The following is a 27032-nucleotide window of genomic DNA, read 5'->3' as shown; positions in this document are numbered from 1 at the left end:
ACTCTAGAATTTAATCCCACCACTTCAGTCTCCACCACAGGTAGACACGACCTGATGTGAAACCTACCAGCGCGAGTTGCTCGTTGAGGAATCTTTCGTAGTTCTCTCGGGTGTCGAACGGCAGCCTGCCTAGGCTGCTCTCGGGTGTAGCCGGCTCTCCGAGCAGCTCGTCGTAGTTAAAGATCTTGAAAGGGCGCACGTTCTTGCCCTGTGACTGCAGCACCTGCGGCATCGGAATGGGCAGGGTGCAACCAGCTGCCTCCCCTGACGACATCTGTGGTGGCGTTGTACACTGAAACGACCCGGGTGCGTCTATCTGCAATTCAGAAAAAGACACTTTCAAACCTGAAGTTTATCGTACTTCACAGTGTGAGCTCAGGTCCTACATCAAACTTCTCATAGCCTTCTTACCGATTTAGTGTTGAAATTACATTTTGCCTTCTCAAGGCTGAGGTTCAATTTCCACGTAACAAAATGTGATGTGGCTTCAATAATTGGCAAAACAGCACCGTATTTGGCAAGAAATTACATCGAATTTGAGAAGAAAAATCGAAACTGGCAAAAATTAACACAAAAATTGGCAAAAAATTAGCATAAAATTGGCTAAAAATAACAATGAAATCGGTAAAAAAAATACCAAATTTGATAGAAAATGAGGGAAATTGGGGGAAAAATACTGAGATTGCCTAATAGTATAACCGAAATAAGCAAAAAGTAACACTGAAATTGGTCATAAAATAAATAGTTACACATTCAACCGTCAGTCATTTGTTCACTGATGCTGGACGTACACTAGGCTGTGAAAGGCGAAATTTCGAGAAATACGGCTGTAGTAGAATTACAAGATTGTAAATGAATACGGCAGTCATATTTAAGGCATGAAAAATTTATTCGAACATTACAGGTTTCGATTTTTTTTTTTTTTTAAGAAAAAAGAAAGGATCGTTAGATGGCTCTTGCAAGTTTCCACACTGAATATCAATTTGCGCTTCCTAATTGTCTAGTGCTCAAGATAAACAGATTTTTGCTTAATATTGTGTAGGGGAGAGTGCTGTATCCAGAGGATAGAATTCTTAGGAATGTGAGTGTTTGGTCTGCAGTTCAGTCTGGTAACTGATTTTAGAATCACATGAAGAAATATGCACCAAAAGCAGTTTAAACCATGTTTTACGTTTTCTGTTGTTGGTATACATGAGGTATTGTTATGTGTAGTTCCTACTGGTTCTCTTCAGGCTTGCCGAACTCTAGCTTGGTCAGCAAGATCGCCAGATCTCTCCCCAACAGAAAATGTTTGGAGTATTACAGTGAAGGCCCAATCCAACGCGTCATTTGGCTCGGTATCCTTCCGGAGAACATCCAAGAAGTATCAATCACTGCCAAATAACTGCTTGCATTAGGACCAGATGTGGACCAACATATTGTTGACTTGCTCAATTCGTGAAGTTCTTTGTTTTTAATGGGGCAACGGCCTTGCCGCAGTGGTTACACCGAAGTTAAGCGCTGTCGGGCTTGGTCGGCACTTGGATGGGTGACCATCCAGGCCGCCATGCGCTGTTGCCATTTTTTGGGGTGCACTCAGCCTCGTGATGCCATTTGAGGAGCTATTCGGCCGAATAGTAGCGGCTTCGGTCAAGAATACCGTCCTAACGACCGGGAGAGCGGTGTGCTGAACCCACACCCCTCCTATCCGCATCCTCCAAGGAGGATGACACGGCGGTCGGATGGTCCCGGTAGGTCACTCGTGGCCTGAAGACGGAGTGCTTTTTTTTGTTTTTAACAAATCATTCAACTTTTTTGAAACTGCAATCATTTGTTTCTGTATATGTACATCTCGTCTACCAATTTCCGTCCCATCTGGGTAATTCCTTGGTAGTGCGTCTTTTTTTGGTTTGCTTTGTTTTAGAGTATATGTCATATTCTGCACTTTTAAAGCTATTAAAAATATATTGTTTTTTCATTACATACAGAATTTCATGGTGAGCAAAATGCTTTATATTTTTAAGCCATTCTTCGCCAGTCAAGAGGAGTTTTTAACAGTCGGACAGCCAGGCAGGCGGATAAAAAGTGATACTATGAAGGTTACGTTTTTACCCATTCTCGCACCGGAACCCTAAAATTGTAAGAAAGTAAAATCAACCTGATAAAATAAAATAATTTTGACGATCATGACAAGCGTTCCACCAACAAATTGGTAGTTGAAACACACTGGGACTTGAAACTGCGACCTCTGCCTTTCGCAGGCAAGTGCTCTACCGACTAAACTATCCAAGCAAGATCCACTCCCCGGCCTCACAGCTTTACTTCTGCCAGTGCATCTTCCAAACTTCCCAGGATGATTTTTTCACTCTGCAGCAGAGCGTGCGCTGATACGAATCTTCCTGGCAGATTAAAATTGTGTGCCAGACCGAGACTCGAACTCGGGAAGGTTGGACAGTAGGAGATGGGGTACTGGGGAACCGAACCTGTGAGAGCAGGTCGCGGGTCTTGCTTGGATACGTTAATCGGTAGAGCACTCGCATGCGAAAGGCAAAGATCTCACGTTCGAGTTCCAGTCTAGCACACAATTTAAAATGTGCCAGGAAGAAGTTTCGATTAGCCGAGCGGTCTAAAGCGCTGCAGTCATACACTGTGCGGCTGGTCCCGGCGGAGGTTCGAGTCCTCCCTCGGGCATGGGTGTGTGTGTTTGTCCTTAGCATAATTTAGGTTAAGTAGTGTGTAAGCTTAGGGACTGGTGACCTTAGCAGTTAAGTCCCATAAGATTTCACACACATTTGAACATTTTTGTTGACCCATTGTTACTTTTGATTTAACTTGGACTGTTGCTTGCAAAGATCTTGATTGAAATTTATATACCGAGCTCACTTTCTTTTTTTCAAATTCCAAGAGCGCCGGAGTGTTGTAGGCCACGGTCTTGCTAGAGCAAATTTAATCCTTTTACTAATAATTTTGTTACCTATACAATCTGAATATCAGGTGTTAATAATTTATGTGCACCTATTCACGGTGGTGACTGTAATTACCGTATGGCAGCGAAACTTGTTAGATATAGAAATATGAGAATGAGGAACTGCATTACGTTGAAGGAAATCTAGCACTGTACAGCACCTTGTCAACGTCTCTGCTGCCCATATTGAACAAACTGTGAACGGAGAAATTAATTATAAAATCAACATTACGTCTCTTTCGCATGTTTGACCTTTTATGGCTACGTCCGGTTTCTAATCCACTATGTGTAAAAACATTTCTGCAGGTCCATATATTGGTTCCTCATTAAAGCCTTAGAATGTGTACGAAATTTCGCTGCCATACGATAATTACAGCCCACACTGAACGCCTATGAGTTGCTCCAATTTATTTTAACCACCCGGTATGTAGTGTCTAATAAACATTTGTGAAATAACCGTTATGTCTCAAGTCATAGGCATTGTTGTAACTAACATCACCTACTGGTAAACCCGTTTCCATGTACAGCGTCGAAACGGCTAAGTCAATTGGGCAATGATGGTGCTATGGAGTACGAAGTGACACGATACCCAGTATTAACTGTAATAGATATGTTCTCTGGTTTGCTACTTTCTTGCATGTACTCCTTTTAATATCTTGTCTCATGTCATATGTTTCATGCCCAGTTCTGATGCTGGGGTTCTACCAAAATGCTTCAGGAGATGATAAAATTATTTTGGAGATCAAGTGTTTTACCATTTAATTCAAGTATGGTTGCAGAATGATTAAGTTTGTTTTATCAGCGTGATTTCAGAAAACGTCGTTCTTGTGCAACGCAGCTAGCTCTTTATTCGAATGAAGTAATGGCCGCTATCGACAGTGGATCTCAAGTTGATTCCGTATTTCTATATTTCCGGAAAGCTATTAACACCGTTCCTCACAAGCGACTTCTAATCAAGCTGCAGGCCTATGGGGTATCGTCTCAGTGTTGAGACTGGATTCGTGATTTCCTGTCAGGAAGGTCGCAGTTCGTAGCAATAGACGGCAAATCATCGAGTAAAACTGAAGTGATATCAGGTGTTCCCCAGGGAAGCGTCCTGGGACCTCTGCTGTTCCTGATCTATATAAATGACCTGAGTGACAATCTGAGCAGTTCTCTTAGGTTGTTCGCAGATGATGCTGTAATTTACCGTCTAATAAGGTCATCCGAAGACCAGTATCAGTTGCAAAGCGATTTAGAAAAGATTGCTGTATGGTGTGGCAGATGGCAGTCGGCGCTAAATAACGAAAAGTGTGAGGTAATTCACACGAGTTCAAAAAGAAATCCGTTGGAATTCGATGACTCGATAAATAGTACAATTCTCAAGGCTGTCAATTCAAATAAATACCTGGGTGTTAAAATTACGAACAACTTCAGTTGGAAAGACCACATAGATAATATTGTGGGGAAGGCGAGCCAAAGGCTGCGTTTCATTGGCAGGACACTTACAAGATGCAACAATTCCACTAAACAGACAGCTTACACTACACTCGTTCGTCCACTGTTAGAATATTGCTGCGCGGTGTGGGATCCTTACCAGGTGGGATTGACGGAGGACATCGAAAGGGTGCAAAAAAGGGCAGCTCGTTTTGTATTATCACATAATAGCGGAGAGAGTGTGGCAGATATGATACGCGAGTTGGGATGGAAGTCATAAAAGCAAAGACGTTTTTCGTCGCGGCGAGATCTATTTACGATATTTCAGTCACCAACTTTCTCTTCCGAATGCGAAAATATTTTATTGAGCCCAACCTACATAGGTAGGAATGATTATCAAAATAAAATTTGAGAAATCAGAGCTCGAACAGAAAGGTTTAGGTGTTCGTTTTTCCCGCTCGCTGTTCGGGAGTGGAATGGTAGGGAGATAGTATGATTGTGGTTCGATCAACCCTCTGCCAAGCACTTAAATGTGAATTGCAGAGTGATCATGTAGATGTAGATCTAAAGTGATAGAAATTGGGTCGCTGAGGCTTTGAAGCCCTTCACTTGGTGACTTATTGCTTTTGATTTCTATCTTTGGACATTCGACCAATATTACGAGGGTTATCCACAAAGTACATTACGTTTTGGAATTAAAAATAAATGAAGTATTGGAATGTTTTTTATTATATACAGATGAAAGCCACATTTAAATACTACTTTTCTACATAGTTGCCATTTAAATTAAGGCACATATCGTAGCGATGGACGAGCTTGGAAATTCATTCGTCGTAAACTTCGGCAGCCTGCGCCTTCAACCACGTGGTTACCTCTTCTTGAAGCTGTGCGTCGTCATCAAAACGCTGCATAGCCAACCATTTCTTCGTTGCTGGGAATAAGTGGAAGTCGTTCGGTGCCAGGTCGGGACTGTACGGCGGATGAACAACTCCCACTTACAAGATTCGAGAACTTCATAAGTGGCATTTGCCTTGTGGGCCCGGGCGTTGTCGTGAATCAGCAAGATCTTTGAGCCCAACTTTCCGCTGCCTTTGTTTTGTATTGCTCTTCTGAGCTTGTGCAGAGTTTGGCAATACCTTTGAGAGTTTATTGTGGTGCCTCTTTCCAGAAAATCCACAAAAATCACTCCTTTTCTGTCCCAAAAGACAGTCGCCAACACCTTCCTTGCCGACATTGTCTCCATGCATTTCTTGGGTTTTTTGGGGGAATTTGTGTGTCCCCACTGCATTGACTGCAATTTTGTCTCAAAGTTCACATGCCTAACCCATGTTCCGTCACCAGTAACGATGCGATCGAGTAATGAGTCGCAATCTTTCTCGCAAGCGCCCAAAAACGTTAACGCTGCAGCCATTCGCTGATTTTTGTGAATCTCTGTCAAGATTTTTGGTATCCATCTTGCACAAAACTTGTGGTAACCAAGCTTTTCGGTAATGATTTCGTGCAACAAACTTGGTGAAATTTGTGGAAAACTCATACAGAGTTCAGTTATTGTGAAATTACGGTTTTCACGGATCGCTGCATCGACTTTTTCGACAAGTTCGGCAGTCACTATGCTGGGTCTTCCACTTCGCTCTCCGTCGTGAACGTTAGTTCGGCCATTTTTAAATTTTATGACCCATTGACACACTCCACCTTCAGTGATTATGTTGTTCCCATACACTTCACAAAGCTGCCAATAGATTTCTATCGGTGTACAGTTTTTTGCATTCAGAAACCTTATTACAGCACGCACTTCACACTTCACGGTATTTTCAATTAATGCTGACATTTCAAACTGTCACAGTAATTCAACGGAGTACAGCACGAACCTCTCACTAGCACGGCCGGATGCCGACTGAGCGGCGGAATGCCATGAGACCAAGATGGCCGCGCTAGCCCCGCCCCTAACGGACACAAACGAAAACGTAATGTGCTTTGTGGATAGCCCTCGTAGTTAACCGATTTTTCTGACGTTTCACCAGCATTAGTTGCAGGTGCCAAAGTTCATTGTAGTTGATGGACCAGGCGACAGACCGATCGACTATTTATCCCAAAACAACAATATGTCAACAATACGTCCCAACAAGCAATACATCAAAAATTGAATGCCCGTTCCTCCGTAACGTGTGAAATGTAGCGTCACGTCAGTATAGCACTGGATAAACCAACATTTAGTAAGGTGTCTCACCATCCAGCTGGGCGATGACCACTGCGGCTGTGGCGGCGCCTGTGAGGTGTGCGGCGTAGCGAGGCCTTGCGAGTGGTCGGGGCTGTAGCGGCCCAGCAGCGGTGACGCCAGTGGTGGAGTGGCTCTGCTATTGGGGAGCATCTGCATCAGCATGTCGGCGTTCCTCATGTCACCATCTCGCCCCTGCGCCCAGCTGTTGGAGCTCCTCCCACCGGTGAGTGGGCTGGCAACACGGACGTGCCTCGTGAATGCCGAGCCGTGCTCTGGATTCTGCAGTGGGCTGCCATACGAGGATGCCGCCGTCTCGTGGACCGGGCCGTGGCGGTAGCTCGGGATCTGCACATGGATCGGGGTCGTGCATCCTTCGCGAATGGGCTTGGGTTTCAGAGGGGAGAACCGATGACTCTTGGGAGTCATGGCCAGGGGGGCATAATGACGGTTTGCGTACGACTGCACGTTCGCCCTGTACGGAGACCCACCGGTCGGATGCGGCATTCTCCAGCACTGGCTGCCTGCGCCGGGTGCCTCTGTGGCTGCTGCTCGTGGAAGGGTGTGCTCAGGATACTGAGCGGTGCTGGCCATTTGGCACCACTTCTGCGGTGATCCTGTCACGGCAGGGTTGCTGTCGTAAATTCCCATCTTATCTTCCTCTGGAGTGGGCACGGCCCCGACATCCCTGTGCCCATTCAGCTGCGATCTCAGAATGTTTGAACAGTTCTCCAGTGTGCGCTCTTCTTTCCATTTTGCATGTTCCACCTTCACCTTCTGGATAACTTCTTGCGGTCTGTAAAACAAAGACAACATATAACAGATTTATAAACATAACAGTGGTGCTTATACAATGAGGTGACGATAGCTATGGGATGTTGTTGTTGTGGTCTTCAATCCTGAGACTGGCTTGATACAGCTCTCCATGCTAATCTGTCCTGTGCAAGCTGCTTCGTCTCCCAGTACCTACTGCAACCTACATCCTTCTGAATTTGCTTAGTGTATTCATCTATTGGTCTCCCTTTACGATCTTTACCCTCCACGCTGCCCTCCAATGCTAAATTTGTGATCTCTTGATGCCTCAGGACATGTCCTACCAACCGGTCCCTTCTTCTAGTCAAGTCGTGCCACAAATTCCTCCCCAATTCTATTCAATACTTCCTCATTAGTTATGTGATCTACCCACCTAATCGTCAACATTCTTCTGTAGCACCACATTTCGAAAGCTTCTATTCTCTTCTTGTCCAGACTATTTATCGTCCATGTTTCACTTCCATACATGGCTACACTCCATACAAATACTTTCAGAAACGACTTCCTGACACTTAAATCTATACTCGACGTTAACAAATCTCTCTTCTTCAAAAACGCTTTCCTTGCCATTGCCAGTCTACATTTTATATCCTCTCTACTTCGACCATCATCAGTTATTTTGCTCGCCAAATAGCAAAACTCCTTTACCACTTTAAGTGTATCATTTCCTAATTTAATTCCCTCAGCATCACCTGACTTAATTCGGCTACATTCCATGATTCTCGTTTTGCTTTTGTTGATGTTCATCGTATATCCTCCTTTCAAGACACTGTCCATTTCGTTCAACTGCTCTTCCAAGTCCTTTGCTGTCTCTGACAGAATCACAATGTCATCGGCGAACCTGAAAGTTTTTATTTCTTCTCCATGGAGTTTAATACCTACTCCAAATTTTTCTTTTGTTTCCTTTACTGCTTGCTCAATATACAGATTGAATAACATCGGGGATAAGATACAACTCTGTCTCACTCCCTTCCCAACCACTGCTTCCCTTTCACGTCCCTCGACTCTTATAACTGCCATCTGGTTTCTGTATAAATTGTAAATATCCTTTCGCTATCTGTATTTTACCCCTGCCACCTTTAGAATTTGAAAGAGAGTATTCCAGTCAACATTGTCAAAAACTTTCTCTAAGTGAACGATACATCCTAATATCGTGTCGAACCTCCTTTCGCCCGATGTAGTGCAGCAGCTCTGCATACCGTGGACTCCACGAGTCGTTGGAAGAAATATGGAGCCGTGCCACCTCTATAGGCGTCCATAACTGCGAAAGGGCTGGCTGGACAGGATTTTGTGCTCGAACTGACTTCTAGATTGCATCCCATAAATATTCAATGGGATTCATCTCAGGCGATCTGGGTGGCCGAATCATTTGCTCGAATTGCCCAAAATGTTTTTCAAACCAATCGCAAACAGCTGCGGCCTGATAGCATTGTCCATTGTCCATAAAAATTCCACCTTTTTTTGGCAACATGAACTCCACGGAGCTCTCAGTAGCCCAACATAACCAGAGGATCCAGCCCGTTTCGTGTTAACACAGCCCATCACCATCTCACACGGTGCCTTATTGACAACCTAGGTCCAATGGCTTAGTGAGATCTGCGCCACACTAACCACACCATCAGGTATTCCCAACTGAAATCGGGACTCATCTGGCCAGGCCACCGTCTAAGGTCCAACTGATATGGTCACAAGCCCAGGAGAGGTGCTGCAGACGGTGATGTGCCGTTAGCAAAGACACTCGTGTCGATCTTCTGCTGAAATAGCCCATTAACGCCAAATTCGCTGAACTGTCCTTGCGGATACGTTAGCCGTATATCCTACATTGATTTGCCGCTGCTCTCGGTCGTTAAGTGACCGCTCCATTTTCCGTGGACAGGGGTAACGCCTGAAATTTGATATTCCCGGCACTCTCTTGACACTGTGGATTTAGGAATATTGAATTTCCTAACTATTTCCGAAATGGAACGTCCCATGCATCTAGAACCTCGAAATGAAATATCCCGTGCGTCTAGGTCCTACCGATATTCCACATTCATAGTTGTTTATTCCTATTGTGCGGCCATAATCACGTCGGAAAGCTTGTAAAGTGAATCACTTGAGTACAAATGATAGCTCCGCCAATGCACTGCTCTTTTATACCTTGCGTACGCGATACTTCCATCTCTACCGCCGGCCGCGGTGGTCTCGCGGTTCTAGGCGCGCAGTCCGGAACCGTGCGACTGCTACGGTCGCAGGTTCGAATCCTGCCTCGGGCATGGATGTGTGTGATGTCCTTAGGTTAGTTAGGTTTAAGTAGTTCTAAGTTCTAAGGGACTGATGACCACAGCAGTTGAGTCCCATAGTGCTCAGAGCCATTTGAACCATTTTTTTCCATCTCTACATGTACATATCGCTGTCCCACGACTTTCGTCACCTCACTGTAAAAACATGTGCTAGGAGGACTTAAAAGTAACTAGACTCATAATTTTACAGAATGTGTAACTGTTGTACCAGGTTCTATTGCTAAGGAGCTATTCTAGGACATCTATTGAATCATTCTGCCAAGTGGTGTCAGCTGACAATGACGAGTGGGGTTTCTGTGTAAGTTCTGTGTGTGTGTGTGTGTGGGGGGGGGGTGTTTTTGTGAGTATGACAGTAGCATCTGTTAATGACGGTGCGCTCAGTGCAGTGGTGTAGCGCCCTGGCCTACAGTCGGTACCTGTTGTGGCTGGAGGCGGTGGCGGCACTGAGGTCGAGCGGCGAGTCCTGGAGATTGGCACGCAGCTGCGGGGGCGACGGCAGTGCTGGGGGCTGCGGCCCGGCGAGCGGAGAAGGCTCACACGCGTAGGCACCGCACGGCTGGCCAGCGCCCGCCGGGGGCTGGTGCTGGGGGGCGGCGGGGGCGGCGGCGGCGGCGGATGCCGAGGCCACGGCTGCAGGCGCGGGCACGATGACGCCGGCCGGCGGTGGGGGCGGCGGGGGTGGCACTGGCTGTGCGTGCTGCGACATGGTCGGGGGCCGAGCAGTGCCTGCACACCAGAGCAGAGGCTGTTGTCACGGTGCGGACATAGTGCCGGTGTAGGCTCCAACCAGATAACCACCATCACATTCAGTCACTGAACTACCCACTGGTAGAGAGGCTTAGACCTGCATAGGCAGCACTAGTTCTAGCGTGTTACTAAAAGGTACGATCAAACTTTCAGGAAACATTCCTCACACACGAATAAAGAAAAGATGTTATGTGGACATGTGTCCGGAAACGCTTAATTTCCATGTTAGAGCTCATTTTAGTTTCGTCAGTATGTACTGTACTTCCTCGATTCACCGCCAGTTGGCCCAATTGAAGGAAGGTAATGTTGACTTCGGTGCTTGACATGCGACTCATTGCTGTACAGTACTAGCATCAAGCACATCAGTACGTAGCATCAACAGGTTAGTGTTCACCACGAACGTGGTTTTGCAGTCAGCGCAATGTTTACAAATGCGGAGTTCGAAGATGCCCATTTGATGTATGGATTAGCACTGGGCAATAGCCGTGGCGCGGTACGTTTGTATCGAGACAGATTTCCCGAACGAAGGTGTCCACACAGGAAGATGTTCGAAGCAATTTATCGGCATCTTAGGAAGCACAGAACATTCCAGCCTATGACTCGGGACTGGGGAAGACCTAGAACGACGAAGACACTTGCAATGGACAAGGCAATTCTTCGTGCAGTTGACGATAACCCTAATGTCAGCGTCAGAGAAGTTGCTGCTGTACAAGGTAACGTTGACCACGTCACTGTATGGAGAGTGCTACGGGAGAACCAGTTGTTTCCGTACCATGTACAGAGTGTGCAGGCACTATCAGCAGCTGCTTGGCCTCCACGGGTACACTTCTGCGAATGGTTCATCCAACAATGTGTCAATCCTCATTTCAGAGCAAATGTTCTCTTTACGGATGAGGCTTCATTCCACCGTGATCAAATTGTAAATTTTAGCAATCAACAGGTGTGGGCTGACGAGAATCCGCACGCAATTGTGCAATCACGTCATCAACACAGATTTTCTGCGAACGTTTGAGCAGGCATTGTTGGTGACGTCTTGACTGGGCCCCATGTTCTTCCACCTACGCTCAATGGAGCACGTTATCATGATTTCATACGGGATGCTCTACCTGTGCTGCTAGAACATGTGCCTTTACAAGTACGACACAACATGTGGTTCATGCACGATGGAGCTCCTGCACATTTCAGTCGAAGTGTTCGTACGCTTCTCAACAACAGATTCGGTGACCGATGGATTGGTAGAGGCCGATCAATTCCATGGCCTCCACGCTCTCCTGACCTCAACCCTCTTGACTTTCATTTATCGGGACATTTGAAAGCTCTTGTCTACACAACCCCGGTACCAAATATAGAGATTCTTCGTGCTCGTATTGTGGACGGCTGTGATACAATACGCCACTCTCCAGGGCTGCATCAGCGCATCAGGGATTCCATGCGACGGAGGGTGGATTCATGTATCCTCGCTAACGGAGGACATTTTGAACATTTCCTGTAACGAAGTGTTTTCAGTCACGCTGGTGCGTTCTGTTGCTGTGTGTTTCCATTCCATGATTAATGTGATTTGAAGAGAAGTAATAAAATGAGCTCTAACATGGAAAGTAAGCGTTTCCGGACACATGTCCACATAACATCTATTCTTTCTTTGTGTGTGAGGAATGTTCCCTGAAAGTTTGGCCGTACCTTTTTGTAACACCCTGTATATACATCTGAACCTGCGCAGTCTGGAGCTGCACCTACACTGGCAAAAGATGCACCGCACAGCCTGCACACGCAGACAGGACTTTACATATTTCTAGTACTCAACAGTGTCCTAATAATTAAATTTTCCCTGATACGTTTGAGTCTCATCTTTATCCACTATAATGATGGAAGCTGAAGAAATGATTAAATTTCTGGGGGAAAATTTAATTATAAGATCTGTAAGATCACCTGAGGTACAGGACTTACCCCTTCGTCCAACCCTGGAGTGCTATTCCAGTGCCGGATAACCCTGGCAGTAGTGACGATATAGGGGGAGGGCGCTGGACTTCGGTAGCGCGTGCAGCACTCTTGGCCGTAGTGGTGTAATGGTCGTCATTTCTGGCTACTAAGCAATGAGACCCGGGTTTGAGTCCTGACTGAGGCACAAATTTTAATTCTCTTCTTCAGCTTCCATCAGTGTTCTAACATTTATTAGAAGTGAGTAACCACACTACCTGAGATAGAGATGACAGCAGTGTAGTAGTAGTTTGCTGTTCTGCCAGTTTATGCACCTTAGGACACGTCTCCACCCTGTGCAAGTGTCTTCACCTCTCCTGCAGCCTACGTCCATTCGAACCTGCTTACTGTATTCAACCCACGGTCACCCTCTACCAATTTTTATCCCTCACACTTTCCTCCATTACCACATTCACATTACTTGATGCCCCAATCAACCCCTTCTCTTCGTCAAGTCCTGTCGTAAATTCCTTTTCCCACCAGTTCCTTCCTGTACCTTCTCAATAGATGCTCCATTTACCCATTGTTATCGTGATGATTCTTCTCTAGCACCACATTTCAAAAACTTTCATTCTCTTATTATCTGAACTGTTTATCGATTACGCTTCATTGCTGCACAGGACTACGCTTCTTCACAAGATAATTTGTAATATAAATTTATTTTAGACGTCAGCAAAGTTCCTTCTTTCAGAAACGCAATTCTAGCTATTGCCAGGCTGCAAAGGTACAATGAAATACAAGGCAGGAAAGAAGGAAAAAAGAAACAAGAAAGGGGAGATAGACATGAAGACATTATTTAATGAGGCCTTGATTCTGTGTTAATGTGATGTTCACAAGTCGGCTGTTGCTGAACACAGCTGCACAAACAAACGTACGATTATGTTTCATGGAATGAAAGTCTAATGCCACGCATCATTTCAGTCACCGAGGAAGGCGTTCACAGCAAAATGCACAGTAATAACAACATAAACTACGACGACGGCTTTGACTGTAGCCAGGATAGCAGCTACACAATTAGTCATGCGTGGCAACGGGCTCCCAAATTACAGACACCGTCATCTTCCCCACGGTACATATTTATAGCTAGGAATATGAAATTTAATTACAGCTGTTATATTTATAAAATAAATAATAAAGCTGTAATGATAGAATGTCATGAGTAGACGAACAATTACATCCAAAAGATTAAGTAAACATTTCTTATGTCTCAAAAATATTATTAGACAATCATATGTTCATGGAGGCAACAAAAAAGAGTTCGTCAGACAATTAATGTCATAACTTAGGGATTGCTGAGGTTGGTAACAGGTCGAAACAGGAAACAGTCAACATGTGGTGTTCCGAATGGCGTCGACTATTACCGATCAGTACTACAGTGGGTCCGGTGCCCAACTCACCACGCCCTTACTAATTATATCTAGTCTATTGGGAGGCAGGGGAGGGGGCCAAGGAGGGGCACATAACGTAATAATCAATATTTATTACCAGTTAATACTAAGCTCCATGCATATGTGACCCGACATGACGCCCCACAAAATCAGTACATGCTCTTGAACAAAAACGCTTTACGGGCAACAAACGGAGCACATATGGAAGTGTACCCAAAAAGCAACTTCACGAGTCGAGCTACTGTTCGTAAAATACCGCATATCTGTATCTAGCATAGTTCTTAAAATTATTTTTTTTTGTCGTCAGGGAAAGACCTTATGCTGGCCCTGTTGACAGTATCTTGTAAAGAGATCGTAAGATGAAAATCAGCAGGGTTATGATGATGGAATACATCGTAAACCACCACTCAATCGTTAATTTTTTAAGGGGGAGGGGGGGAGGAGTAGGATATCAAACTGGCCAACTAGGGCCAGGAGAGGCATCACAGGACATTTTAATTTCCGTTGTCTATTCTTTTACAAATAAATTCATAAAACTTTGTCAGCACGATAAGGAATGATTCAGGATTCACTCATAGCAGTGGAGGTTCAGAAACATAACAAAATAATTTTTTTTACATGTGATATTTCATTCTTTTTCACTTACTATTGGCTGCATTTGTTGCTATAGATAGGCTTTTCTCCATAAGTAAGAGAGATTCTTCGATGAATTTTGCACAGCATACGAACTACACTTAAAGGTTATGAAACTCTGGAATTTTCCAAATCTATTAAAACTGTGGTAAAAACTGAGATAATTAACAATAAAGTTTGGGTTTTTTCTCAAAACATGAAGTTTAAAATGGAACAGCTCATTCACTTTTTCATAAATTAAATAAAGTCTAGAGTTTTATACACTTTAAGTATGGTTCGTATGCTGTGTAAAATTTATCGAAGAATATCTCTTACTTATGAAAATGCAGCCAATAGTAAGTGAAAAAATGATGGAATTACACATGTAAAAAAATTATTTTGTTATGTTTTTGAACTTCCACTGCTATGAATGTGAATTCTGAATCATTCCTGGTCAGGCTGACAAAGTTTTATTAATTTGTTTGTGAAAGTACAGACAGTAGATATTAAAACATCCTGAGGTGCCTCTCCTACTCCAAGTCTGCCCGTTTGACGTCCTACAGCCTTAATGGAGGGAAGTGTGTGTGTGTGAGGTGGGGTATTGGGGGGGGGGGGGAGGAGTGGTAGTGGAAGACCAAAACTTGTTAAGTTATACAGATGATCAGGAGTGCACAGGATAGACACGTGGAGAACTGCATCAGACAAGGCATCGTCGAAAATAGTTTACGCGCTTATTTACGTTATACATATTAACAATAACAGGTACAAGACAAAGATAAAAATGAACAAAGTTACAAGAGTATACCGCGATATTTTCGTAGTGTGGAGTTCGTATCCTGTGAATACTGTACAAAAATACCGACGTCTGTCAATTACTGTACGTTACTGCAGTAGTGTTAAAGTACTGGCATTACGCGTAATGTTCCGGGAGTCCTTCGGGAGTGGAGAAAACACGGACTTGCATCACCAGGGCGTCTGTTTTCTCGGCGTAATAGCGCTTTGTCAGTCCCGTGTCGCAAGCAAGGTCGCTGTCCCACACAGACGCAACGGCCGCTCCCTACCGTTAGATAACCCTAACAGCTGATCAGCCTCGCGGGCTGCACGCCACCACTTCGCAAGCTGAACAAGCGAGACCCTAAGTCAAAGCGCGGTGCATGGCGGGGAACACTTTGCACCGACATGAGATCCACAGCGCAGTGGACAACGGCGCTCAGGTTGATGGCATGTTCCTTGATGTCAGTAACGCATTTCTATGTCCCGCTATTTAATGAAAAAAAAAAAGAGCTTACGGACTATCGGAGCAGACCTGCGAATTGGATTCAAGACTTTCTTGCAGGTAGAACTCAACACGTTGCTCTTAACGGAACAAAATCGTTGGTGCTGACAGGATTCACGCTTGCGACGTTCCGTTCTGCAGTGACTTTTGCACCTGGCGTCCACTTCTTTTTCGTCACAATCATTTTTAGTGGCCTTCTGTCACAATAGCCCAATACTCACTTTCACCCGCGTTGTCATCTAGCGTATGCTGTTTTTCTTCTTTCCCTGTGAGCGGCATAAATCTTCGCCACGTTGCCTCCTCGACCACAAACGCATCGCCTACCCCTGTTACGAAAGGGCTCAGCATACTAGCAGCAATAATTTGCCCACTTTGAAATACATTGTGCACCCAGAACTACAAGGGAACATTGTTCCGACCGCGACTGACACTTGCAACGTAATGAGGACATTCCTGAAGCGCCTTTCGCGACCAAACAGTACAGCGCAACCTGCCGACTTCGGTAGGCATCTGCATTTATATTCAAGAATCCATTTGTCGGGGTCTGTCTAACACTGTAGGTTATGCATCAGCAGTTCCAAAGCTTTTCTACCTGGTGACCACCTTTGCAACACCAGAATCTCTCAAACCCCTACGTTTATTTATTTACTATGTTTTTTACGAGAAACTTTATTGGATAATAATATACACTGCACATTTTAGCAAAATAATATTATCAAATGCAGAATATTACATAACTGCAGTATTTCAAAGGACTTGGTAGTCGAAATAAAAACACCTTCATGTGTTACATAAATACTTCATGATTTTCACATGAACAGCACTTTTCACATGTAAGTGGTGTTCAGCATTGATATCATTAAGCGAGACTCGGAAAGCAGTGCTATTTAAGGAATTAATTTTTCCAACAAAAACTTTTTGGTTTTTCAACGCCGGGTGAGCTGTTGTCAGATGACGTTCGAGACGCTCAAGCCGCAATGAATCATTACTGAGGACATTATGACACAGAACATGTTGTGGCAAATGGAAATCGTCGTCTTCAGTAAACGCAAATTCATACTTGATATATCCTTCATTAGACAATCACCTTTTAGCAGACATTTTCATTCACGTAAAGAATCAATAAAAACACTGTTTATTTCTGCATAGCAAAACAGGCGTAATATTGAGTTAAGAACGCAGGGTGCAGACTGAAATGAAACTTTTATGTACAGGATTTCCCCATTACGTCCAACGCTGGAGCGCTATTCCCATACCAGAGCGCCCCGGCAATAGTGACGATATAGGTAGAAAATAAGCTTATGATATGAAATGAAGTTTGTGTTGGGGAGGGCATTGGACTTGGGTAGCAGCAATGTTAAACAAAGCACTGTGGAGGTGTGTGATGGTCAGCATTCATGCCCAGTAAACAAGAAGACTTAAATATCTCGAGGAATACGTTGAAATGAAGAATGTCTTCTCTCGGCATTAAGCAGGCTACAAACACAACAAAAAATGCACTCGCCTACTCTAATAAGAATTCAAAATTTCTGAAATGTCTGGCCTCATGTTTCCGCTTTTTTATGAGCTGACTTCAGCCCCCCTCCATCCTGAGGATGGGAACAACTGTGTTATATCACGTCTGTACATGGGCACCTACTAGAATCCGGTTGTTTGTTTTGTGGCGATTCCATATTTCAGGCTTTGTCACTTTTGCGGGGCTATTTTCGCACAAACAGGGGTAACAGCAGTGACGAACAATATAAATCGTAATGACGTTATTATCCAGTAATTTGTCACCAGAGACAACAGATCCCTTATTGCCGACACATTCAGAAATTATCCTCGAATAAGCATCGAAATTTTGTCGGTAGAATGTAAAATGGATGACTTCGCTGAATTTCTGATAACCTTGCGAGACTAAAATTCCGCTTTCAGGTGAGTTCCGTGTAAGAAACGGCACACCTGCGCTGTTGCTTCTAAGGTCGATCTGCTCCTTTAACTTTTTTGCATGCCACGAGCTAATGCCGCGCGATGCAGTATTTGTCAAGTCATTTACATTACATTCCACGACTCTGACACGGACATGTATCATCTGAAGATGGAAAAAAAGGATAAAAATGTTGAAACACTGGCCATCTTTAGTGGTATGTCAGTGTTATACTTGTACGTTACGAAATGCAACAGACCCCAAAAAAAAAAAAAAAAAAAAAAAAAAAAAAAAAAAAAAAAAAAAAAAAAAAAAACTCTTGTGGAAGCTCCCCTTTTCAGCAATGTAGTGAAATTTTTACGATTCCTAGGAGATTCGCGATGTCCAGTTCGTTGCATACGTACCGATATGCTGTAAAAATCTGACTAGTACGCTGAGTGTTAACTGTTGAACGCTTCTAAAGCTAGTGGTGACGAATTTCTTACAGCTATGCTCCATTTCATGAACAGAGTATTCACAAGCAAGGAGTAACTGGTGACAGACGTCGCGTCTTAATAAATCGAGGGCAGCCTCCTCTATCACAACAGGAGGAAGAATTGGTTTAGGGAGCCTGGAATGGCCCGCATGAATCATCCGGCCTTTCAGTGGTGTCACAGCTCTACCCGCCTTCCCCCCCCCCCCCCCCCCCCCCCAACCCCCCCTACCCCGCTGCCTGCCTCCACACACACACACACACACACACACACACACACACACACACACACACACACATATACATTTACACACGAGCGCGTGCGAGGTGTTGGATCTAATAGTGAGTCACCCATCTCAAGAGCACTAGGCGCCCTCGCTGTACAAAGGCCGCGCGAAGCGTGAACGCCAATTTGGAATCCTCGGTTCGCTTTTGTGTGTCCTCCCGCCTCACACCAGTCTCCCCACTCATGTTACGAGGACGCTCTGAAAAATAGTGCCTGAGAATTCTTTATGTGAAAATCTTAACACTTTTTAAATACAGTGAAGCGCCAAAAAAACTGGTATAAGCATGCGCGTTGAAATACTAAGGTATGTAAACAGGCAGAATACGGCGCTGCGGTCGGCAACGACTAGGGCAACAAGTATCTGACGCAGTTGTCAGATCGGTTACTGCTGCTGCAACAGCAGGTTGTATGGATTTAAGTGAAGCTGAACGTGGTGTTATATGGCTCAAATGGCTCTGAGCACTATGGATCTTAACATCTGAGGTCGTCCCCTAGAACTTAGAACTACTTAAACCTAACTAACCTAAGGACACCACATACATCCATGCCCGAGACACGATTCGAACCTGCGACCGTAGCGGTCGCGCGGTTTCAGACTGAAGCGCCTAGAACCGCTTGGCCACACCGGCCGGCGTGGTGTTATAGTCGGCGCTGGAGCGATGGGACACAGCGTCTCCGAGGTAACGATGAAGTGGGGATTTTCACGAGTGTACCACAAATATGAGGAATTCGATAAAACGGCCGGAAAAAGATCCTGCAAAAACGGGACCAACGACGACTCAAGAGAATCGTCCACGTAACAGTAGAGCAACCCTTCCGCTGTGAGGGCGGGTAGTGAGACGTTCTTGGGTAGCTCAGTCGTTAGCGCACTTGCTCGTGAAAGGAAAAGGTCCTAGGTTCGAATCACTATCCTTCACACAGTTTTAATCTGCCAGTAAGTTTCATACCACCACACACCCCGCTGCAGTGTGAAAATTCATTCTAGATGATAAAACATGTTTTCGTAAATAATTTTATGCGCAGCAGGCGGGCCTAAATTCTCGTAACTTAGTTTGCAAACACAGCTGATGGACAGCTTCATAACCGAACTCTGACTGTTGTGACGAGTACCTTTATTTTTCAGATTCCTTGTCAGGTACAAGGAAACAATTCTCTTACGACCTCGAATTGCTCACAAGACATCTCCAAAAGCTTCGTTGCTACATTCGCTCCGTAAAGCTGCGCGCGTAGCTTTCAGATTTTCTACTGCAAAGAGACATAAATGAGATTGATGGCACGTATTCTGTCTGGAATCTCACTGACTGGAGTAGAATCCTGTTCAGTGATGAGTCTCGCTTCGAAATGAGCCCAGATGAGTAGCGAAGACATATCTGGAAGCGTCCCGGTCAGCGGAGGGGTACCAATTAGACTGTCGCCAGCCATACGCACAGACAACCAGGAGTGATGGCTTGGCGTGGCATTTCTTTTCACAGCAGGACCCCTTGGGTTGTCAAACGCGGCAGTCTTGCAGCACAGACGTATGTCGACGATATTCTACGCTCCGTTTTGTTGCCCCTCAAGGCGAGCTATCCTGGGCTCACATTTCAGCAACAAGATAATACCCATCCTCACACGACGACAGTTTCTACTGCTTGTCTTCTTGCTTGCCAAACCCTACCTTGGCCAGCAAGGTCGCCGAATCTCTCCCCAATTGAGAAGGTTTGGAGCGTTATGGGCAGGATCCTCCAACCAGCTAGAGACACTGCCGATATAAGTCGACAGTTGGGCAGAATTTGGCACGATGTCCCTCAGGAAAACTTCCAATTACTCTGTCAATCAATGCCTAGCCTAGCAACTGGTTGCATACGGGCCAGGCGTGGATCATCGCCTTACTGTTTTGCTCAGTTTGTGAAGCTCTCTCTCTCTCTTGTACGAGTCATCCAAGTTTTCTGAAACTAATAATTTGTTTGTACATGTGCGTCACATCTACCGATTTTCGTCCCATTTGCATATTTTCTTCGATGTACGGCTGTTTTTGTTTCGTTTTAGAGTTACTCATTGATCAATAAAATTACAATGAAATCTAGACCATTAGCTTCTTACAGGCGTTGGTAAATATCGACGGGGACAGTTGAAAATGTGTACCCCGAGCGGGACTCGAACCCGTGATCTCCTGCTTACATGGCAGACGCTCTATCCGACTAAACCATCGAGGACACAGAGGATTGTGCGACTGCAGCGACTTATCTCTGGCACGCTCCCGGTGAGACCCACACTTGTAACTTACTGTCCACACACTACATTTGTAGTGCCCCAGCCCACTATACTCATTACTCTAGCGATTCCCGTAAGGGTTTGAGCAATGTGAGTGCATCCGCACTGAAGAAGAGAATTGGTCGTTTAGCCTTATCTATATGAAGATAGTATCTGTTCTTTCGGATCAGGGCTTATGCACTCAGATTGCTCAAACACTTACGGGATTCGGTAGATTGACTCCCGCGAGTAATGAGTATAGTGGGCAGAGCACTACACATGTGGAGTGTGGGTCTCGCCGGGAGCGTGTCTGTCTCACTATCCTCTGTGTCCTCGATGGTTCAGTCAGCTAGAGCGTTTGCCATGTAAGCAAGAGATCCCGCGTTCGAGTCCCGGTCAGGGCACACGTTTTCAACTGTCCCCGTGGATATTTATCAACGCCTGTAAGCAGCTAATAGTCTGGATTTCATGGTAATTTCGTTCTTTGAGAGCTGCAAGATCACCAGTGGTATCTGTTCTTTCGGACATCGCCTGTAAGCAGCTAATACTCTGGATTTCATTGTAATTTCGCTCTTCGAGAGCTGCAACATCACCAGTGGTATATGTTATTTCGGACATGTCCAAAAGAACAGATACCATCTTCACATTGATCAATAAGTGCAGCGATAATGTACGTTCCATATCCCACAACTTTTTGTCCAAACAAGTTCTGCACTCAGTCCATTGCCTTGCTGACAGAGAGCAAATCATGGATTTCAGATATACAGCCCCAGTACTTTAAAGTGCTTTAAAGTAGTTTATGGGACCTTTATGGTAGATGCTACCGATGCTGTGATTCCGTCCTTCTAGTGGAACATTGAATCGAATTCGGGAGGACGATGGCTGGAACCGGCGCCCTACCATCCTGATTTATGTCTTCTTTGATATCTCTAAATTGCTTAAAGCAAATGCGGGGATGGTTCATTCGAAACGCCACGACCTATTTCCTTCTCTATCATTCCATAATTCCAGCTTGTGCCCCATCTCTAATGACCCGATATCGACGGGACCTTAAATACTAATCTCCTCGTGCAGATATGTTCGTTCTATGTAACTAATTGAAGGCAGTTTGACTGATGACCTCCGATGTTAAGTCCCACAGTGCTCCGAGCCATTTAAACCATTTTAAGGCAGTTTGTTTGTTGCCATACGCGTTTCACTTCTTTTATTTGTGAAGCATGTTCAGTAACCTGTAATATGTATTACATGTTTCTTTTTACACACATAATAAATGTATTATGTGGTGGTTACATTATGTTTCATTCTGTCATGTTTTTCCTCTCGTGCCGGCCGGGGTGGCCGAACGGTTCTAGGCGCTACAGTCTGGAACCGCGCGACCACTACGGGTCCTGCCTGCCTAGGGCATGGATGTGTGTGATGTCCTTAGGTTAGTTAGGTTTAAGTAGTTCTAAGTTCTTGGGGACTGATGACCTCAGAAGTTAAGTCCCATAGTGCTCAGAGCCATTTGAACCGTTTAGTTTCGGTTTGTACGTGAGAATCAACTTTTGTAGCACACATTTCATGGTGTGAAATTATCGTTCGGCCTTTCACTTAAGGAAACTTGTGCTTCAAAAGTTGATTCTAACCGAAAAAATAAGAAAAAAACGTGACAAAATGTAACAAGTAACATACTATAACCACCACATAATGCTTCCTAAATGAGACAAACGAAACACGTATGGCAATAAACCAACTGCTTTCAATTAGTTCCATAGACGGAGCGAACCTCCACGAATTTTGAAGCAACTAAGGAATAAATAAGAATAGAAGAAACGATGACTGACCTCCTTCACCTCGTCGTTGTTCAAGATTCAGAATCCGACGTCTCAGAGAATAACAACTGCGTTTATGCTTCAGATTGGAAATCATTCTTTTCTTGTGCTATCGTATAAAGTCCAGTCCACAAATCGAATCCAATTTCTTTATTTCCCCATGACGTATCAACGTGTTTTACACACTACTTGATCTGAATGACCAATTAGAGGCCTCAGTCCACCCTTAGTTCCGACAATAACCACGGGCCGTATTCTTTACAACTTCATCTATACTGTGCAAACGCCTATGGAGTGCGTGCAGAGGGTACCTCCGACTGTGACAGTAATTAGGGCTTTTTCCCCGTTCCATTTACGTATGGAGCGCGGAAAAAATGATTGTTTACATGCCTCTGTGCGTGCTGTAATTAATCTGATCTTATTTTCACGATCTCTACATCTACATTTATACTCCGCAACCCACCCAACGGTGTGTGGCGGAGGGCACTTTACGTGCCACTGTCATTACCTCCCTTTCCTGTTCCAGCCGCGTATGGTTCGCGGGAAGAACGACTGCCGGCAAAGCCTCCGTGCGCGCTGGAATCTCTCTAATTTTACATTCGTGATCTCCTCGGGAGGTATAAGTAGGGAGAAGCAATATATTCGATACCTCATCCAGAAACGCACCCTCTCGAAACCTGGACAGCAAGCAACACCGCGATGCAGAGCGCCTCTCTTGCAGAGTTTGCTAAACATCTCCGTACCGCTATCACGGTTACCAAATAACCCTGTGATGAAAAGCGTCGCTCTTCTTTGGATCTTCTCTGTCTCCTCGGTCAACCCGACCTGATACGGATCCCACACTGATGAGCAATACTCAAGTATAGGTCGAACGAGTGTTTTGTAAGCCACCTCCTTTGTTGATGGACTACAGTTTCTAAGGACTCTCCCAATGAATCTCAACCTGTTGCCCACCTTACCAACAATTAATTTTATATGATCATTCCATTTCAAATCGATCAGCACGCATACTCCCAGAAGTAAAATTACAGAAATAACTGCAACCAGTGTTTGTTCCGCTATCATATAATCATACAATAAAGGATCCTCCTTTCTATGTATTCGCAATAGATTACATTTGTCTATGTTAAGGGTCAGTTGCCACTCCCTGCACCAACTGCCTATCCGCTGCAGATCTTCCTGCATTTCGCCACAATTTTCTAATGCTGCAACTTCTCTGTATACTACAGCATCATCCGCGAAAAGCCGCATGGAACTTCCGACACTGTCTCTGTGGGTGCAATTTGTAGATGGTTATAACATAATTCTTGACTCGTCATTTAAAGCCGGTTCTTGAAACTTCGTTAGTAGACCTTCTCGGGAGAGTTTCCGCCTCCCGGAGCAGCCACTATACCTGCATTGTGCAGAAGACTATGCGGCAGTGTCCAGTGGCCAGCACGTGTTGACACAGCCGCAGGTATACGCCACACACCTGCCGCTACCCGGTCCCGATAACTGGGGAGGGAGACCATTAACAGCCTCGGCCGAAAGCACCCCGCCGCCTGCGGCTCTTGCATCGACGACATACTTACCAGGCGACATTTCCCCAACCTCCCTACAAGCAACGCCACGTACTCGCCAGAAAGCTTAACAGTCGCAACAACTGGCCGCATAATACTGTTCAAACTTCACGTACCTGTTGTGACATGACATAATGGATCACTACAAAGTGACGATGTTCCGATGACATTAGAGACGAGCCCACTTGTGGTGAAAGACGAACCTGTACGCGAAACTTGAGTAATTAATCCGTTCTAATTCCGGAATAAACACATTCCTTGAGCAGTGTGATGGGACTCTATACTGTGATATCAGAAATACGGTTATACTCATCAAATGACGTTTTGTAGCGCCAAATTAATAAATCGGATATTTTGCAATTGTCGATGTGGCCAGTTCCACATTACACAATGGTATCCAAGTGCTTCCAATCAAGTAGAACATGCGCAGTATGCAGGGTATGTAATCATTAGATAACAGAGTGAAATTTTATTACAACTACTTACTTTCCAGTGGGTTCGCTGCTTGCGTGAGGTCGAAGAACAACATACTTTAAGTACAATGTTTTGCTGCACTATTTACTTATTTTCTAGTAATGATAAAAAGTTACACGACCATCTCGTTTTAGCATGTTGGCATTATCGGGTATATCTGTGAAAATGGTATAATAGGTACAATATTGTTCCTTGCGTCTATGTGTATGTTCACAAACTGCGCCTTATACTTACTTCTTAGCTGGTTTGACGTGTTCGTATGGTATGTTCGAGCGTAAATGTCGGTTATCTCTTTGTTATGCTATGATCACGTTGTTTATATGTTTACTTTTTCTTTGTGTGATCTTGTGAAGTCATTTCCGATATTTTTTTGACAGATTCGGCTTCTGTGATGTTATATATTTACAGTGGAACGTCTGTTTCGCGGAATGTCAGTGATTACGTTTAACTTTTCGGAGATAGTATTTTCGTGATTTTTACGTTACTAAACGCTCTATTGTTTTGTGTTTATCGCTATAATTTACCCTTTCTCTTATATAATGCCAATAAAATGTACGAGGTGTTTTCATTTTAAAATCTGTTTGTTCACTGAGGATGTTTTCTGGGTGTAGAAATTTACTCTCATACGAAGAATACCCAGGAGACGTCATCAACGAACAAAGAGATTTTAAACAGAAAACATCTCGAAAATTTTATTGACATTATAAAAGAAAAAGGTTAAATCATTGTGACAAACACAAAACAATAGGACGCTTATCATTTACCTAAAAACCACAAAAATACTATCTCTGAAAGGTTAACGTATTCACTGACTTCCGCGAAATAGAAGTTTCACCACAAACTTATAGCATCACTCGAGCTGAGGGTGTAAAAAAAGTTTACGAGGTCACACAAATAAGAGGTAAACATATAAATAACGTTACCTTATCATATCAGAAAGATGAAGCAATGAGGACATAAAAAGCAGACTTTCCCAGGCAAAGAAGGCATACCTGGCCAAGATAAGTGTGCTGGTATGAAATGTTTGCCTTAATTTGAGGAAAAAATTTCTGGGAAGGTACGTTTGGAACACAGCATTGTGCTGTAGTGAACCATGGACAGCGCGGAAAAACGGAAGAGAATAGAAGCATTTGAGACGTGGTGCTACAGAACAATGTTGTAAGTCAGATGAACTGATAAGGTAAGGACCGAGGTGGTTCTCCGGAGAATCTGCGAAGAGAAATGTGTGGACAACGCCGACAAGAAGAAGACACAGGATTATACGACATGTAAAAAGAGGTACAATGTACTACACAACAGTTCTGAACAGTATTTCAGTACAATTCTGATTACTGCTTGAACCTAGAGTTAAAGCACGTAGGGATAAGACATTTACATTTACGGACATTTACGCTCGAAGATACGATATGGACCACGCCGTACCAGCTAAGACGTAAGCATGAGGTGCCCAACATTCGTGTAAGAAATAATATTATATCCACTATACCATCTTCACAGGTATACTTGATAATGGTAACATGCTGAAACGATCTCGTATCACTACAGGAAAATAAACAGTGCAGCAAAAGCCTTGTGATATTAACGCTTCGTTATTAGAACTGGAAGATTGCTGTTGTTTTCGTTGAGGTCTTCAGTCCTGAGACTGGTTTGATGCAGCTCTCCATGCTACTCTATACTGGGCAAGCTGCTTCATCTCCCAGTACTTACTGCAACCTACATCCTTCTGAATCTGCTTAATGTATTCATCTCTTGGTCTCCTTCTACGATTTTTACCCTCCACGCTGCCCTCCAATACAAAACAGGTGATCCCTTGATGCCTCAGAACATGTCCTACCAACCGGTCTCTTCTTCTTGTCAAGTTGTGCCACAACCTCCACTTCTCCCCAATTCTATTCAATACCTCCTCATTAGTTATGTGATCTACCCATCTAATCTTCAGCATTCTTCTGTAGCACCACATTTGAAAGCTTCTATTCTCTTCTTGTCTAAATTATGTATCGTCCGTGTTTCACTTCCATACATGGCTACACTCCATACAAATACTTTCAGAAACGACTTCCTGACACTTAAATCTATACTCGATGTTAACAAATTTCTCTTCTTTAGAAACGCTTTCCTTGCCATTGCCAGTCTACATTTTATATCCTCTCTACTTCGATCATCTTCAGTTATTTTGGTCCCCAAACAGCAAAACTCCTTTACAACTTTAAGTGTCTTATTTCCCTATCTAATTCCCTCAGCATCACCTAAGTTAATTCGACTACATTCTATTATTCTCGTTTTGCTTTTGTTGATGTTCATCTTATATCCTCCTTTCAAGACACTGTCCATTCCGTTCAACTGGTCTTCCAAGTCCTTTGCTGTCTCTGACAGAATTACAATGTCATCGGCGTACCTCAAAGTTTTCATTTCTTCTCCCTGGATTTTAATACCTACTCCGAATTTTTCTTTTGTTTGCTTTACTGCTTGCTCAATATACAGATTGAATAACATCGGGGGAGAAGCTACAACCCTGTATCACTTCCTTCCCAACCACTGCTTCCCTTTCATGGCCCTCGACCCTTATAACTGCCTTCTGGTTTCTGTACAAATTGTAAATAGCCTTTCGCTCCCTGTATTTTA

General features: G+C 44.2%; 1 protein-coding gene across 1 annotated transcript in view; it reads right to left on the bottom strand.

Annotated features, from left to right (window-relative positions):
• LOC126291836 (trithorax group protein osa-like) overlaps window positions 1–27032 on the bottom strand; it is a 196187-nt gene that overhangs the window by 16446 nt on the left and 152709 nt on the right. The window contains exons 2-4 of the mRNA XM_049985549.1: window positions 10087–10396; window positions 6588–7371; window positions 68–316 (exon numbers count right to left, since the gene is read on the bottom strand). Of these exons, the coding sequence (XP_049841506.1) occupies window positions 68–316; window positions 6588–7371; window positions 10087–10376 (1323 nt within the window). The 5' untranslated portion in view covers window positions 10377–10396. The remainder of the gene's footprint in view (window positions 1–67; window positions 317–6587; window positions 7372–10086; window positions 10397–27032) is intronic.

This window comes from Schistocerca gregaria, chromosome 9 (genome assembly GCF_023897955.1).
Source record: "Schistocerca gregaria isolate iqSchGreg1 chromosome 9, iqSchGreg1.2, whole genome shotgun sequence".
NCBI classification, from domain to species: Eukaryota; Metazoa; Arthropoda; class Insecta; order Orthoptera; family Acrididae; genus Schistocerca; species Schistocerca gregaria.
Note: the sequence above shows the minus strand (reverse complement) of the source record. Positions and strands in the feature narration are given on the sequence as shown.